The sequence below is a fragment of the Hypomesus transpacificus genome, unplaced genomic scaffold (assembly GCF_021917145.1).
Source record: "Hypomesus transpacificus isolate Combined female unplaced genomic scaffold, fHypTra1 scaffold_257, whole genome shotgun sequence".
NCBI lineage: Eukaryota > Metazoa > Chordata > Actinopteri > Osmeriformes > Osmeridae > Hypomesus > Hypomesus transpacificus.
Genome location: NW_025813784.1, coordinates 1,227 through 15,058, shown reverse-complemented (window position 1 = coordinate 15,058; position 13,832 = coordinate 1,227). Strand labels below are relative to the sequence as shown.

Here is a 13,832-nt window from a genome sequence, read left to right as displayed (position 1 = left end):
ACACACACACAGGCACACACACACAGGCACACAGGCACACACACACACAGGCACACACACACAGGCACACACACACACAGGCACACACACACACACACACAGGCAAACACACACACAGGCAAACAACACACACACACAGGCATACACAGGCAAATACACACACACACACACACCAGCATATCTCCTCTCACCACTTTTAGTGAGTGAATCCGGACAACCATCACATGCCAGACACATAACATGCTACTTATTTTAGGTTATTTTCCCTCTGGTGTGGGATTCAGAATAGGATGTGTGTGGTGTGTGTGCTGTGTGTGTGTGTGTGTGTGGTGTGTGTGTGTGTGAGAGTGTGTGTGTGGTGTGTGTGTGGTGTGTGTGCTGTGTGTGTGCTGTGTGTGTGTGTGTGTGTGCCAGTACATATGGTGTGTTTGTGTGAGTGGTTGTTTTAGTCACGGTCTATGTTTAGCAGTAATAGCAGGCAGGATGTCCAGCGAAGGTTTTAAATAAGCCCTCAATTAACCAGCAGGAGAGCACACATGACCAGAGGCAGTGTGTGTGTGTGTGTGTGTGTGTGTGTGTGTGTGTGTGTGTGTGTGTGTGTGAATGAGTGTGTGAATGAGTGTGTGAATGAGTGTGTGAATGAGTGTGTGAATGAGTGTGTGATGAACAGAAAGGACCAGAGCAGAGAACAGAGTCTTCAGTAATCGAAATCTCTTCAGCTTGAAGGACCTTGAACATCTTTCCCTCCCTTCTCCCCTTCTGAACCCTGGCATCTCACTACCAGCCCTTCCCGAGTACAGCCCGTCACCGGGCCTGTCACCACGGTTACAGAGGCGTTGCCAAGGAAACGACTGTTTGTGTGTGTGTGCCAGCCTCCACCCAAAGCCAAGCAGCACCAGATACGTCAAACACCACCTCGTCTGGCAGGGCCGCCTGTGTTTCTGTGTGTTGGTGTGTGTGTGTGCCCGCCTGTGTGTGTGTGCCCGTATGTGTGTGTGTGCCCGTCTGTGTGTGTGTACCCGTCTGTGTGTGTGTGTACCCGCCTGTGTGTGTGTGCCCGTATGTGTGTGTGTGCCCGTATGTGTGTGTGTACCCGTCTGTGTGTGTGTGTGCCCGTCTGTGTGTGTGTGTGCCCGTCTGTGTGTGTGTGTGCCCGTCTGTGTGTGTGTGTGCCCGTCTGTGTGTGTGTGTGCCCGTCTGTGTGTGTGTGCCCGTCTGTGTGTGTGTGCCCGTCTGTGTGTGTGTGTGCCCGTCTGTGTGTGTGTACCCGTCTGTGTGTGTGTGTGCCCGTCTGTGTGTGTGTGTGCCCGTCTGTGTGTGTGTGTGCCCGTCTGTGTGTGTGTACCCGTCTGTGTGTGTGTGTGCCCGTCTGTGTGTGTGTGCCCGTCTGTGTGTGTGTGCCCGTCTGTGTGTGTGTGCCCGTCTGTGTGTGTGTGTGCCCGTCTGTGTGTGTGTGCCCGTCTGTGTGTGTGTGTGCCCGTCTGTGTGTGTGTGCCCGTCTGTGTGTGTGTGTGCCCGTCTGTGTGTGTGTGTGCCCGTCTGTGTGTGTGTGTGCCCGCCTGTGTGTGTGTGCCCGTATGTGTGTGTGTGCCCGCCTGTGTGTGTGTGCCCGTATGTGTGTGTGTGTGCCCGTCTGTGTGTGTGTGTGCCCGTCTGTGTGTGTGTGTGCCCGTCTGTGTGTGTGTGCCCGTCTGTGTGTGTGTGCCCGTCTGTGTGTGTGTGTGCCCGTCTGTGTGTGTGTGTACCCGTCTGTGTGTGTGTACCCGTCTGTGTGTGTGTACCCGTCTGTGTGTGTGTGTGCCCGTCTGTGTGTGTGTGTGCCCGTCTGTGTGTGTGTACCCGTCTGTGTGTGTGTACCCGTCTGTGTGTGTGTACCCGTCTGTGTGTGTGTGTGCCCGTCTGTGTGTGTGTACCCGTCTGTGTGTGTGTGCCCGTCTGTGTGTGTGTGTACCCGTCTGTGTGTGTGTGTACCCGTCTGTGTGTGTGTGTACCCGTCTGTGTGTGTGTGTGCCCGTCTGTGTGTGTGTGTGTGGCATGATGTGTAGCACACATAACCACCTCATAAATGATCACTACAGTGATTGTTATGGGCAGAGCAGGACACACACGACGATAGGAGCTGTGGGCGGGGCCTTTGGGTGAGCCTGTGGGCGGGGCCTGTGGGTGGGGGCTGTGGGAGGGGCCTAGACTGGGCTGGTATAGAAGTATACAAATAATATATTTATAGTATACTATTTCTGGATTTAGCAGACGCTTTCATCAAGAGCGACACAAACACAGCATGTGGTTCAGTAGACGATCAACAGGAAAAGGATAGTTCTTACAGACTTGTAGAGAACTAAAAACGATTATATAATGTATTTATAATAATATAAATTGTTTAATAAAAACAAACTGTTGTATGCGTTCTATCTGTGGGATGTTTTACACAGGAAACACGTGAAAGACATGGATCAAAGTGCAACAGGTTTGCCCCTTGTCGAGCCAGTACCTTGTAGTTTGTCATTCCAGGAGCTTTGGATGAAAGAGTCATGACTACATGGAACGGGAGGTTTCCCACATGGGGTGTGCACTGAGTCAGGATGTTCAGCATGTCCAGAGGCAGACACACGTCAGACAGACCCCGGTCGGCTTCTGAGTCAGCCTGCCTGTCTCAACACTCCTGCTGTGACACACCGGAACCCCGGCAGAGTTCCGTGTTCCGTGAAGAGAGGATTCTAGAAGCGGAACGTTAAGGAAGTGTTCCATAAATACAGACTTTTTTGTTTACCTCTGTGTCAAGGGATGTTCAACTGCCAAGGAACACCTCTATGGTCCAGCGTTTTGAGAAGCGCTTTAGAAGCAGAGTCATCTCCATTCTTACATTTCTGTATTTACAAACACACACCACAGAGGAAGCCATTTGAGCTGAGGGAATTTAAAAACTTTATTAGGTAATAAAACATAAAAGGATAACAGAAATCCAGAGATTGTTATTAAAACACAATTACAATGAATGTTACAAAAAAACTAGAAAAAGAAGGTGACTAATATTAACTTAACAGCTTGTTTAGGGTTCCTTATTTGGTGTGTGGTGTAAGCCCATAGTTGGATCCTTCATCCAGACAACTAAGGACAAAAATTGAAGTGGGCAAAACCAGGGGAACTGCCATAAACCAGGGGGAACTGCCGTAAAACTCCTACTAGAAGGGAAAGCACATTTCAGCTGCAGGTTAGAGACAGCAGGTTTAGCACCATTACTCTGTTCATAGAACCCTGCTTCAGCTATGACGACAGAGGCATGGAAACCAGGAAGTGGGGGTTTTCAGGGGATCGTTAAATCAGATTATTCAGAGTATTATGGTAAAAGGTTTGGCTGAGGCAAATCTGGGCCAATTAGAACGACACTCTGCAGAAACAGACACGGCCAGCTGCATAAGATTACTTTTTTAATTAATCATCATGACATCATAATTAACCCTGCTTGGTTACAGGCCAGGTAAGAAAGAGAGAATGTCAATGTTATTAACATTCCAATGTGCTCAAATAAAAATGTCAAGGTTGTGGACCAGCCTGTTTCCCCACCATGTCCAACACTAGTCTAGTGGCCCGGGGCTGTCAAACTGAGATAAAGAGTCACATGGAGAGACACACACACACACTCTTTGGACACACACCTCTGTCCGGGCTAATGCACGGTCCCTTCCCCACTAAGAACCCTGTGTAGAAGTGACACCGGCGCTGCTGACGCGGTGTCTTGCCGGGGTGAGGGGGTGGAGGGTGACCCTCTGAAGGGGTGAGGGTGACCCTCAGAAGGGGTGAGGGGTTGAGGGTGACCCTCTGAAGGGGTGAGGGGGTGGAGGGTGACCCTCTGAAGGGGTGAGGGGGTGGAGGGGGACCCTCTGAAGGGGTGAGGGTAAGAGGGAGGCTCTAGCCCCTGGTGCAGGAGGAGGGGTGAGAGGAGGAGGGGTGAGAGGAGGAGGGGTGAGGGGAGGAGGATGAGATCTTCAGTTGCCCTCCCAGGCGTCATCCCTCTGTTTGGCTGCCAGACGCTTCTGTTCTGAAAGAAAAAGAAGAAGATAGTTAGAATGTAGTTTGAGTGTAAATGAGAGGAGGGGGGAGAAGAGAAAGAGAGGGAGGCCAGGAAGGAGGATAGGAGGGAGGACAAACAGGCCGGGGGCGGAGGGGGATGGGGGAGAGAAAAGAGGAGAAAGACAGAAAGAGAGGGCTTAGAAGGAGAAAGAGAAGGAGGGGGAGAGGGGGGACTGGGAAAGAGAGAGGAAAGAGAGAGAAAAGATAGTCGGAGAGAGGGAGAAGGAGAGAGAGATGGTATAGTTGGAGAGAGACCTCGGTTTCCCTGACTAACTGCCCAGGGAGTGGACTGGCACTTATGGCTTTTTGTCTGTCTGTGTGTGTGTGTGTGTGTGTGTGTGTGTGTGTGTGTGTGTGTCTGTCTGTCTGTCTGTCTGTCTGTCTGTCTGTCTGTCTGTCTGTCTGTCTGTCTGTCTGTGTCTATACTGTATATACTTATACATCCTTAGAGGGGAAATAACTGTCCTGATTATAGACTGGAGCCATTCTGCCCGGCAACACAGGGAGAGGGAGGGAGGTTAGGGTAGGGAGGGAGAGGGAGGTTAGGGGAATGAGGGAGAGAGGTGGGGGGAGGGAGGAGGAATAGGAGAAGAGAAAAGCAGGGAGAGAGAGAGAAAGAAAGGAGGGCAACTTTCTGCCAACTTTTCTTCTTCCTGCTGGGAAGCAGCAGTGGACCTGTTCTTGCAGACTGACCCCCTCTAGTGGTGAAAACACAGAACGCTTCTTTAACAGAGCAGGCTCGTCCATGTGGGACCTACCCCTGGCCTTCTCCTGATTGGAGGAGAGGCTGTGGGACCTAACGCTAGCCTCCACCTGATTGGAGGAGAGGCTATGGGACCGAATGCTAGCTTCCACCTGATTGGAGGAGAGGTGTGGGACCTAACGCTAGCCTCCTCCTGATTGGAGGAGAGGGTTTGGGACCTACCCCTGGCCTCCTGCAGCTTCTTCTTCTCCGCCTCGCGACCCTCCTGGGTCTGGTTGCTCTTGACGCCCAGAGCACCAATCACCAGGCGGCGTGCCAGGGCGGCGCTAGTCGGGGGGCGTTCCTTACTGGGGAGCAGGTAGTCTGACACACACACAACGCAAGGACACACACACACACACATCACAGAGACACACACACACACATCACAGAGACACACACACACACATCACAGAGACACACACACACACATCACAGAGACACACACACACACACACACATCACAGAGACACACACACATCACAGAGACACACACACACACACATCACAGAGACACACACACACACATCACAGAGACACACACACACACACATCACAGAGACACACACACACACACATCACAGAGACACACACACACACATCACAGAGACACACACACACATCACAGGGACACACACACACACACATCACAGAGACACACACACACACATCACAGAGACACACACAAAGGAAACAAAGAAATGAATGAACAATAAACAAAACACAAAGAAATGGATGACGCAGGTGTGTGTGTGTGTATGTATGCATGTGTGTGTGTGTATGCATGTTTGTGTGTGTGTGTGTGCGCGCGTGTGTGGTACCTGAGCAGCTGCGGGCCTTGGCTCTGGTGGTAACAGATGCCTTGGCGAGAGACCTGACCTTCAAAAGAGGGTGTGTAGTCCTGAGGGCCTCACGAGCTGGAAACACACACACACACACACAGAAATACACACACAGAAACACACACACAGAAATACACACAAACACGCAGCTCATTTGTACATTGTTCATTCCTAATGATGACAGTAACATGTCAATACTAATAGTGTGAGTCAGTCACACTCACCTGTTACAGGGTGGGAGAACAAGGCCAGGGCATGAGAGTCATCGATCCACTGGATATCAAACCCTCTCTGTCTGCGCGCGCGCACACACACACACACACACACACACACACACACACACAGTGTAAGTCGATTGGAAACCCTGAATGACTGTTAGGACTGGGAGTAGAAGAATCTTACTGGTAGGCCTGGAAGGACTTGAGCAGATCCTCGGTCTTGAAGCCATCGGGGAAGTCGTAGATCTCCACGATGTGAGCCAGCTCGTCCTCACTCAGGTCCACGTCTCCGTCCTGGTCGCCCTCTCCGCCTCGGTCACCCCTGGCCTCCTGGGTGGACGCCTTCTTCCTGCCAGCGCGCCCGGACAGCTGGGAGGGAGGAGGGGACGGAGGGGTTACTGAGGGATGATGGGGGATCGGATGGAGGAGGGATGGAGACAGGTGAGAGTAGGGCTGGGCGATAGATTGTTTTTATCGATTTATCGCAGTAATGACTTCCCTCAATAAAGATATCGTAACATTAATTCATTTTCAATAATATCGATAATGTCGATCGAGAATAATTAGGAACAGCAGTCCATTTAATTTCTGTGATGCAGCAGAAATCTCGAAGGGAGTAGCCAATGCTAACCGCGGAAAATGAATCTTATTACCGAAAACAGTGGCAGCGATAACCATGGCGAGGGAGCAACTTCCAATGAAGAAATTATTGATAAAAAGTGTTTGTCTTCTTCAGTTATTTGGAAGTGGTTTGGCTTTTTGAAATCCCTCAAAGAGCAGAGCAATGTTCGGTGCAAGGTATTGATAAGTAGGCTATTGATAAAAATCAAGGTTTTAAAAAGCTTAAGTTACTTGACCCCAGGTACGTGCTCCCTGGCCGCAAACATTTCTCTTACATCGCTCTGCCTAAACTTTATGCCGAGTGTATGGAAAAAGTTGAGGAGGAGACTTATTCAGCTACTACTACAGATCTGTGGTCTATCGTCTTAATTATCTTTATCGAATGGAAATATAAATATCTATCGTGATAATTTTTTACTCATATCGCCCAGCCCTAGGTGAGAGTAGGAGGGATGGAGACAAGTGAGAGTAGGAGGGATGGAGACAAGTGAGAGTAGGAGGGATGGAGGGTTTGGGGAGGGATGGAGGAGACGGGACAGATGACAGACTTACGGAAAGAGGAAGACAACAAAAAGAGGGGAGAGATGGAGAAAGGTAAGGTGAACAGACTAACCTCTTCAACCACATGTGGTTCCAAACACTCTCCTTCATCGTTAAACAGGGTGTCCCAACTGTCCTCCTCCTCTTCCTCCTCCTCCTCTTCCTCTCCCTCCGCCAGGGCACCGTTACCTTGGTTACCCACCTCCAGATTGGAGCCCGCCTCTACATCTGCTCCATCATTGGTTGTGGGAGGCTGACCGTCACCCTGAGGCCCCTCCCCTTCTGGTAACCTCTCCTCTGATTGGCTTTCACTTTCAGGGATCTTGCCCTCTTCTCCTCCTTTCCCAGCCTTGTCCTTCTTGTTCTTGGCGTTCTTACGGGCCTTGTCCGTGTACCGGGGCCTGGGCTTGGGTTTGGCTTCTCCCTGGGCTTGGGGCTTGTCTTTGGGGCCACTCTGACCCGAGGCACCCTGGCGGTTCTTCTCTGGCTTCTTGGAACGAGACGTGGGGGTCTGGCTCTGAACGCTGTCTCCCTCCGGCTGCTCACCCTCCATCTTACTGCGTGACTCCTACTGGAGGAGAGAAGAGGCAGGGAGGGGAGAACTGTGAGTTTTGTACAGTGTATAAAATCGAGTCAAAATAACTTTCAGCAATGTGCATGGACGTTTAACCAAGTAGCTGGTTAGCATCAAGTTAAAACATGTGTTTTGAAATCTCCTTTTTGCCAAACAGATCTTCTCACAATGACTGCTGCGGTTGCAAAGCTGTTAGCTGACGTTACCAGCTAGCTCGCTTGCTGCATCTAAATTGTTTGCAGCCTCGTCTCAATACATTTACACATGCATAGAGCGTATTGTACTACAATTGTACTACAGTAAATGAAATTACTTACAATTGGTTTATTAAATGTTGATTTCACGTTTTTTTCAGGCTATTTAGTACCTCGTTTCAGTTGTCGGCGAACTGCAGCGGAACGGATGTTTAGTTCTATCGTATTTTCGTCGCAGTCGCTGTGACGCAATGTGTAACAGGAGGTTCTGGGTATTGTAGTGCAAGTAGCCTACATGGGAACATCCGCAAAACAAGGATATGCACACATTGTTGGTCATTGGTTGAGTTCCTAAATATTCAGTTAGCTCTCCGGTGATTGGAGAATTGCTTACACAAGACCTTGCGTAAAGCAAAATATAGAAGTTGTGTAAGGTAAATACGATATAAATGCAGCCGGATACAACACAGAGCGCGTCTTCATCACAGCAGTGACATTTCATTGCAGAAGCTGTTTTCCGGACACTGCGTACAGGTATGTTGCATGGATGAAGACGGGAATTTAGAATGTACGCTACCACAACACATTATTGCCTTTCGATCCTGCACCATCATCCCTGTTGCCTCAAAATAAAGATTGTGTGCAGTTCGTGCATGTTATAGGCTACGTAACGTTGAATCATTTTAAAGTACCGCAGAGTGCTGATGTTGGATTTCAGCCAACTGATTGATAACTGAAAATGATGTTTTCATTGCTCCATTGAAAACCAATGTTTTATTTTGGCTGCATAGACTTAATGTGCAGACTTTGAAATGTAAATGTTTAATTTTTTTACTTCGAAGTTTATAAAGAAAACAAAAGGAGTCTATCAGTAGAGTTCCTCCATCTATCCTCTGTTTGTTCTGCAGGCCGCGAAGGATGTTAGGTTCCTTCTCCTGGCTCCTCCTCCTGGCCCTAAATGGGCGGGGCTTGGCCCAGGGTTCCGAGCCCATGTTCCAATCGGTGACGGGCACGGTCCTGCCCCCTGACAACCAGCACAACCCCACGCAGCTGAATTATGGGATGGCCGTAACTGACGTGGATGGAGACGGAGACCTTGAGGTGGTGGTGGCAGGGTGAGAGAGGAGGAAGGGAGAGGGAGAGAGAGGGAGGGAGGGAGAGGGGGAGAGGGGGAGAGGGGGAGAGAAGGAAGTAGGAATAGATGTTGTTGCTTATGTTATGTGTTCGTACCCCTGCTATAAGAGTCCTCTCATCCCACCTGCTCCAGCTACAACGGCCCTAACCTGGTCCTGAAGTACGACCGCGAGCTCAACCGGCTGGTGAACATCGCCGTGGACGACCGCACCTCGCCGTTCTACGCGCTGCGGGACACCGGGGGCAACGCCATCGGGGGTGACGGCGTGCGACGTGGACGGGGATGGGAGAGAGGAGATCTACTTCCTCAACACCAACAACGCCTACTCTGGTAAACAACAACAACACCGTATTTGTTTCATGTTTTTATATGTAGACGTTAACCTTTGACCTGTGACCGGAAGGCCAGGCCACCTACTCTGACAAACTGTTCAAGTTCCGGAACGGACGCTTCGAGGACCTGCTGAGTGATGACATCAACCGAGCTGTGGCCAGTCGGCTGGCAGGGCGCTCAGTGGCTTGTGTAGACAGGAAGGTCAGTTCATTCTCTCTCTCTCTCTCTCTCTCTCTCTCTCTCTCTCTCTCTCTGTCTCTCTCTCTTTCTCTCTCTGTCTCTCTCCCTCTCTCTTTCTCTCTCTGTCTCTCTCCCTCTCTCTCCCTTTCTCCCTCTCTCTTGCTCTCTCTCTCTCTCTTTCTCTCTCTCTGTATCTCTGTCTCTCTCTCTGTCTCTCTCCCTCTCTCTCTCTGTCTCTTTCCCTCTCTCCGTCTCTCTCCCTCTCTCTCCCTCTCTCTCTCTCTCTCTCTCTCTCTCTCTCTCTCTCTCTCTCTCTCTGTCTCTCTCTCTCTCTTTCTGTCTCACTCTCTCTCTCTGTCTCACTCTCTCTCTGTCTTACTCTCTCTCTCCCTCTCTCCGTCTCTCTCCCTCTCTCTCTCTCTCTGTCTCTCTCTCTCTCTTTCTGTCTCACTCTCTCTCTCCCTCTCTCTGTCTCTCTGTCTCTCTCCCTCTCTCTGTCTCTCTCGCTCCGATCCCTCTTTCCGTGAAGTCATTCTTAATTTACATTGATGCATTGATGCATTTAGCAGACGCTTTTAACCAAAGCGACTTCCTAAAACTTAAACAAATAAAAACAAACAAAAAAAACGTACAACTTAAACTTACCTCCCTGTCGTCCCCACATTCTCTATCTCCTTCCTTCTGTCCCCTTCCTCCTCCCCCCCCCCCCCTCTCTCCCTCCTCGCCCTGCAGGGCACAGGGCACTATGCAGTCTACGTAGCTAACTATGCCAGGGGCAGTGTGGGCGCTCACGCCCTGATAGAGATGGACGTGGACGCCAGCGACCCGGGCAAGGGCATTGTCGCCCTGTCTGACGTAGCCCCTGCCGCCGGGGTCAACAAGCTCACAGGTCAGAGGTCAACCACAGACTACAGACAGAGGGAACGAGTAGAGAAGAGGATAGGAGGGGAGGGGTGAGGAGGGGAGAGGGGGGGAGGGGAAAGGAGAAGAGAGAAGAGGAGGGGAGGGAAGAGGATGGGTGAGGAGGGGAGAGGGGACAGGAGATATGCGCGTGTGTGTTCATGTTTACAACTTAATTCGGTCTTCCGATGCCAGGTGGGCGAGGCGTGGTGGTTGGACCAATCGTGAGCCAGACGAGGTTGGACGTGTTCTGCGACAACGAGAACGGACCCAACTTCCTGTTCCGGAACATCGGAGATGGAACCTTCTCCAACGTGGCCCAACAGGCCGGTGTGTGTTTCTGTCTGACTGTGTGTGTGTCTGTGTGTGTGTCTGTGTGTGTCTGTGTGTGTGTATAGTAAACACGGTGTGTCGCCCCCTGCAGGGGTGGAGGACAGTTTCCAGCATGGTCGTGGCGTAGCGCTGGCCGACTTTAACGGAGACGGGAAGACCGACATCGTCTACGGCAACTGGAACGGACCACACCGCCTCTACCTGCAGGACGGCAACCAGAAGTTCAGGGTGACAGATGGAGGGATGGGGGGGGTGGAGGGGTGGGGGGGTGGGGGAAAGATAGATAGGGAGAGATGGACAGGAAGTAAATTGTAGAAAAATATAGTGGACTAGAATATTGTTGACATTGCAACCTCCGTGTGTGTGTGTGTGTTTAGAACATTGCTTCCAGTGCGTTCGCTTCCCCGTCTCCAGTCCGCACTGTGATCGCTGCTGACTTTGACAACGACAAGGAGCTGGAAGTCTTCTTCAACAACATCGCATATAGAGGAGATTCTCCCAACCGCCTCTTCAGGTGTGTGTGTGTGTGGGTGTGGGGTCTAAAGTCTGTGTGTGTGTGGGGGAGGGTCTAACGTGTGTATTCCTCTCCAGGGTGTCCAGGAGAGCAGATGCTGATCCTCTGATCCAGGAGCTGGATGTGGGGGAGGCTGCTGAACCCCAGGGAAGAGGCACAGGTGAGCTCACCTGTCTGTCTGTCTGCATCACATGTCTGTATGTCTGTCTGCATCACCTGTCTGTCTGTCTACATCACCTGTCCGTCTGTCTACATCACCTGTCTGTCTGTCTACATCACCTGTCCGTCTGTCTGTTTACATCACCTGTCTGTCTGTCTACATCGTCTGTCTGTCTGTCTGTCTGCATCACCTGTCTGTCTGTCTACATCACCTGTCTGTCTGTCTGCCTCACCTGTCTGTCTGTCTACATCACTTGTCTGTCTGTCTACATCACCTGTCTGTCCTATAGATCCTACAGTACCCCTGTTAAAGTGTTGAAACCTTCCATGTGATGCCACAGGACACTGTTACGTAATGGACAGGTGTAATGGACAGAAGTCACCATGGTGACAGAAATACCGTGACCTAAACAGGCAGCTTGTTTGATTGACAGGTGCCACGGTAACAGACTTTGATGGAGACGGCCTGCTGGACTTGCTGGTGTCTCATGGGGAGTCTTCAGCTCAGCCCATCTCTGTGTTCAAGACCTCACAGGTGAGGAGATGAGGGGAGGGGAGGGAATCTCCCTCTGTGCCTTCTCTGGTCAGTCTACTTCACTTTAACCCTGCTTCCCCTTCCCAGGGTTCGACCAATCACTGGCTCCGTGTGATCCCTCGTACCCAACATGGGGCCTTCGCACGCGGTGCCAAGGTTACAGTTTTCACCAATCAGAGTGGAGCCCTCACACGCATCATCGATGGCGGCTCCGGATACCTCTGTGAGATGGAGCCAGTTGCTCACTTCGGACTGGGTAACTTCCTGTCTACTTCCTACTTCCTGTTTGGGGCTGGACAGCGGTTCTTGATTTCTCATTTATATCCTCCGCTCCCATTGGCTCACAGGTCAGGATGAGGTCAGCGTGGTGGAAGTCTACTGGCCAGACGGCAGTTCCATGACCCGTGCCCTGCAGCCTGGAGAGATGAACTCATTGGTCGAGGTCACCTATCCTAAGGAAGGGGAGGAAACAGTGCTGGCCAATGACACAAAGGTACACTCTGAGGACCAACATCATGAACTTTGACCCCAGAACATCTTAACAATAGCTATGGAACAAGCACATGCACGCAATTTCTGCTGACGGGCAGAGCGAGCTGTCACAGCTAAAAACGACATGAGAACGTTACTATAGTTACTTGATTAAACCATCACTATTGTTCAGTTGTTCAAAATGGCAGCTGTGTGTTGACTTGGCCTCTCGTGTGTCTTCAGTGTGGAGATGGATTCACAGTCAAGAACGGCCACTGTGCAGGTACTGGACCACCCTATTGATACACAGTATTATCAATATAAAGTACTGATAAGTTTACGTCGTATATTTAAGCAATAAGCCCCAAGAGTCCGTGGTTTACGCAGATTTTAGAACAAGTAAGGGGAGTTGTTAGGCACGACGCGAAGCGGAGTGCCGAAAACCCCCTTACCTGTTCTAAAATCTGCGCAAAACACGGACTCGCGGGGCTTATTACTTTTCTTAAACTGTTACTACAAATATTTGAAATGGTTTCATAAATAAAAATAATTAGAAACAAAATAGTTTACTAATAAACTCCATAGCCAATCACAATCAAGGATGGGAACAACCAGTTTTATAAATTTATTTTTTCTCTCTCCCTCCTCTCCCAGGTGTCTGAGTACAAGTTGACTTATCCAGGACGAGTTATTTTGGTGGACTACTCTATACCCCCAGGGCCTAGCTATGGAAAAGACAGGCTAGCAAGTTAGCTGAACTAACATCACATCGCTTATTTATAGTTGGCTTCAGAGATGGCAAAAGTACAAACATCCTTCACTCAAGTAAAAGTACAGATACTCATGTTTAAAAAGACTTTGGTAAAAGTTGTGCTGACTACACTTTTTTTTACTCAAGTTAAAGTAAAGAAGTGTGGGCTCTGATATATAATTGAGTCAAAAGGAGCCATGAGCTGTTTTAGTGTCACGCTGGTAACTGCACCTCACACCATATTAATACAAAAACACACTACAGACACGCAGCGCATTCGCCAGGAATCCTAATTGACATACAGTAACAAAGTGTTTGTTTGGTTTTTATTAGACAGTAACCAAGCAGTTTTTATTTCTACTGTGCGAGTACTTTATCGTGTCTTTTATTGCCTTTATTTTGAGTTTTCCCCTTAGGTTTTGGTACTGAATGTTTACTTTTGTTGTTGTTGGGTTAAACACTTCTCTAAATAAACTACATGAATCATGACACACAACATCAGCTGAGGTGATGGAAGCTGTGTTTATTTGATGTTCTCTACAGACACAAACACACACACACACCCCACCCACACACACACACACACCTCCAGTCCACAGTAATAAATAACATGGAGCAATATGAAAAAACCCTCTTCTCTCGGTAAGCACAGGTGTCTGTGGTCAGCTACAGGAGAGACTTCACATAGGGTGGAAAAGACCGACAGACGGCTTGGCAGT

General features: G+C 49.9%; 2 protein-coding genes across 4 annotated transcripts; one reads left to right on the top strand and one right to left on the bottom strand.

Moving 5' to 3' along the window:
• Window positions 1–2,908: 2,908 nt before the first annotated feature.
• On the bottom strand, window positions 2,909–8,042 carry r3hcc1l (R3H domain and coiled-coil containing 1-like). 3 transcript variants are annotated; one of them, XM_047014573.1, is made up of 7 exons: window positions 7,976–8,042; window positions 7,108–7,605; window positions 6,058–6,242; window positions 5,880–5,950; window positions 5,635–5,730; window positions 4,997–5,137; window positions 2,909–4,039 (listed from the first exon to the last, which is right to left on the bottom strand). In XM_047014573.1, the coding sequence occupies exons 2-7, from the start codon at window positions 7,585–7,587 to the stop codon at window positions 3,987–3,989; spliced, it is 1,026 nt and encodes a 341-aa protein (XP_046870529.1). In that variant the 5' UTR covers window positions 7,588–7,605; window positions 7,976–8,042; the 3' UTR covers window positions 2,909–3,986. The 3 variants fall into 3 exon arrangements, with proteins under 3 accessions (XP_046870529.1, XP_046870527.1, XP_046870528.1); XM_047014571.1 differs by having other exon boundaries at window positions 7,926–8,031; XM_047014572.1 differs by having other exon boundaries at window positions 7,108–7,602; window positions 7,926–8,020.
• An 89-nt stretch (window positions 8,043–8,131) lies between these two features.
• On the top strand, window positions 8,132–13,609 carry LOC124462874 (cartilage acidic protein 1-like). Its single transcript, XM_047014570.1, is given in 15 exon segments — window positions 8,132–8,336; window positions 8,711–8,917; window positions 9,070–9,190; window positions 9,192–9,267; window positions 9,341–9,471; window positions 10,183–10,339; window positions 10,546–10,680; window positions 10,775–10,911; window positions 11,061–11,197; window positions 11,275–11,357; window positions 11,791–11,891; window positions 11,979–12,147; window positions 12,239–12,384; window positions 12,606–12,645; window positions 13,017–13,609. Coding segments are annotated over 14 exon segments (1,638 nt in total). The 5' UTR covers window positions 8,132–8,336; window positions 8,711–8,720; the 3' UTR covers window positions 13,025–13,609.
• The last annotated feature ends 223 nt before the right edge of the window (window positions 13,610–13,832 follow it).